Raw genomic sequence first — 1493 nt, forward strand, 5'->3', positions numbered from 1 at the left:
TCAGTATTGAAGCTCTGTGCAAGGAGATATCCAAGTCATAATGCGCAAAGGTCTATGTAGTCGATCCCTGTAACAGGGGAGACTTTGACTAATAAAATGTACTAATTGGCCTAACAAAAAATTCTAAAAATATTTTTTTAGATTCATATATGAGTCTAGTTTCAGGAAAAATCACGAAACTGATTTTCGAGTTGTGAAACTCAAGATATGATTTTTAAGGTGACAGTGACGCAATTAGCCAGCTTGCCTGGAAAATTTTAAAATGGATTGTGCAAAGAAGTGATTTAAGTCTGCAAACCCCTCGTGTCCGACTCCGGCGACGGACTCGGGTACGGGGTGTTACACAGTGAATCAGCTCTACCTCTCGAGCTTGTTCCATTTCCCTTACCACATGTAGCTTGATGCTGAAATGCTTTGTTCTACTATGGAAAATAGGATTCTTTGCAATTGCAACAGTAGACATGTTATCACAATAGATCTCTGTTGCTTCCCTTTGATGTAGGTTCAAATCAGCTAGGATTTTCCTCAGCCAAATGGCTTGGTTGACTGTTCCAGCAGCAGCCACATACTCACTTCAGCTATGGATTGAGCCACTATCGATTGCTTTTTTGAACTCCAGCAAAATATAGCTGAACTAAGGGTAAAAGCATACCCTGAGGTACTTTTCATATCATCTTTTGAACCAGCCCAGTCACTATCAGTGTAGCCTATCAGCTTCAGCTTTTCACTTCTGCTAAATTGCAATCCATAGCTTAAGGTGCCTTTGATGTACCTGAGCACTCTCTTTGCTGCTTGAAGATACTGCTTGTTGCAGCAATGCATGAACCTTGATAGCATACTCACAGCAAATATGATGTCTGGTCTAGTTGCTGTTAAATACAATAAGCAACCAAATAGGCTTCTATAATCAGACTCACTGATTTGCTCATAATCTCCTTGACTTGACAGTTTCATTCCAATAGCCATAGGTGTGCTTGTTGGCTTGCAGTTCTTCATAGAGAATTTGCTCAAGATTTTTGCAGCAAATGTCTTCTGTCCCAAGAAGATTCCACTGTGAGTTCGTTGTACCTTCATTCCAAGAAAGTAAGTCATCTGTCCCAAGTCAGACATCTCAAACATGTCTTTCATTTTGGCCCTGAAATCAGTCAGTATATTCTAGTCTCCTCCTGTCACTAAGAGGTCATCAACATAAAGGGACACAATGAGTTGTGTTTCAGCTTGTTCCTTTTTGACATAGAGTGTTGGCTCATTCATGCTTCTCTCGAATCCTAGGCTTAACAAATAGTTGTCAATCCTAACATACCAGGCTCTAGGAGCTTGTTTCAGGCTATACAAGGTCTTTTTGAGCCTGTACACCATGTGTTCTTTGCCAGACACAATAAAACCTTAGGGCTGGTCAATGTAGATTTCTTATTCAAGAAAGCCATTGAAAAATGTAGACTTTACATCAAGCTAGTGAATCTTCCACTGCATCTCTGCCGCAATGGCAACCA

The 1493-nt window shown here is 40.4% G+C and overlaps 1 protein-coding gene across 1 annotated transcript; it reads right to left on the reverse strand.

The window, feature by feature from the left end:
* Positions 1-525: 525 nt before the first annotated feature.
* LOC121208119 (uncharacterized mitochondrial protein AtMg00810-like) lies at positions 526-1128 on the reverse strand. Its single transcript, XM_041078618.1, has 2 exons — positions 684-1128; positions 526-593 (listed from the first exon to the last, which is right to left on the reverse strand). The coding sequence occupies exons 1-2, from the start codon at positions 1126-1128 to the stop codon at positions 526-528; spliced, it is 513 nt and encodes a 170-aa protein (XP_040934552.1).
* Between the last annotated feature and the right edge of the window lie 365 nt (positions 1129-1493).

The sequence above is a fragment of the Gossypium hirsutum genome, chromosome A10 (genome assembly GCF_007990345.1).
Source record: "Gossypium hirsutum isolate 1008001.06 chromosome A10, Gossypium_hirsutum_v2.1, whole genome shotgun sequence".
Classification (NCBI taxonomy): Eukaryota; Viridiplantae; Streptophyta; class Magnoliopsida; order Malvales; family Malvaceae; genus Gossypium; species Gossypium hirsutum.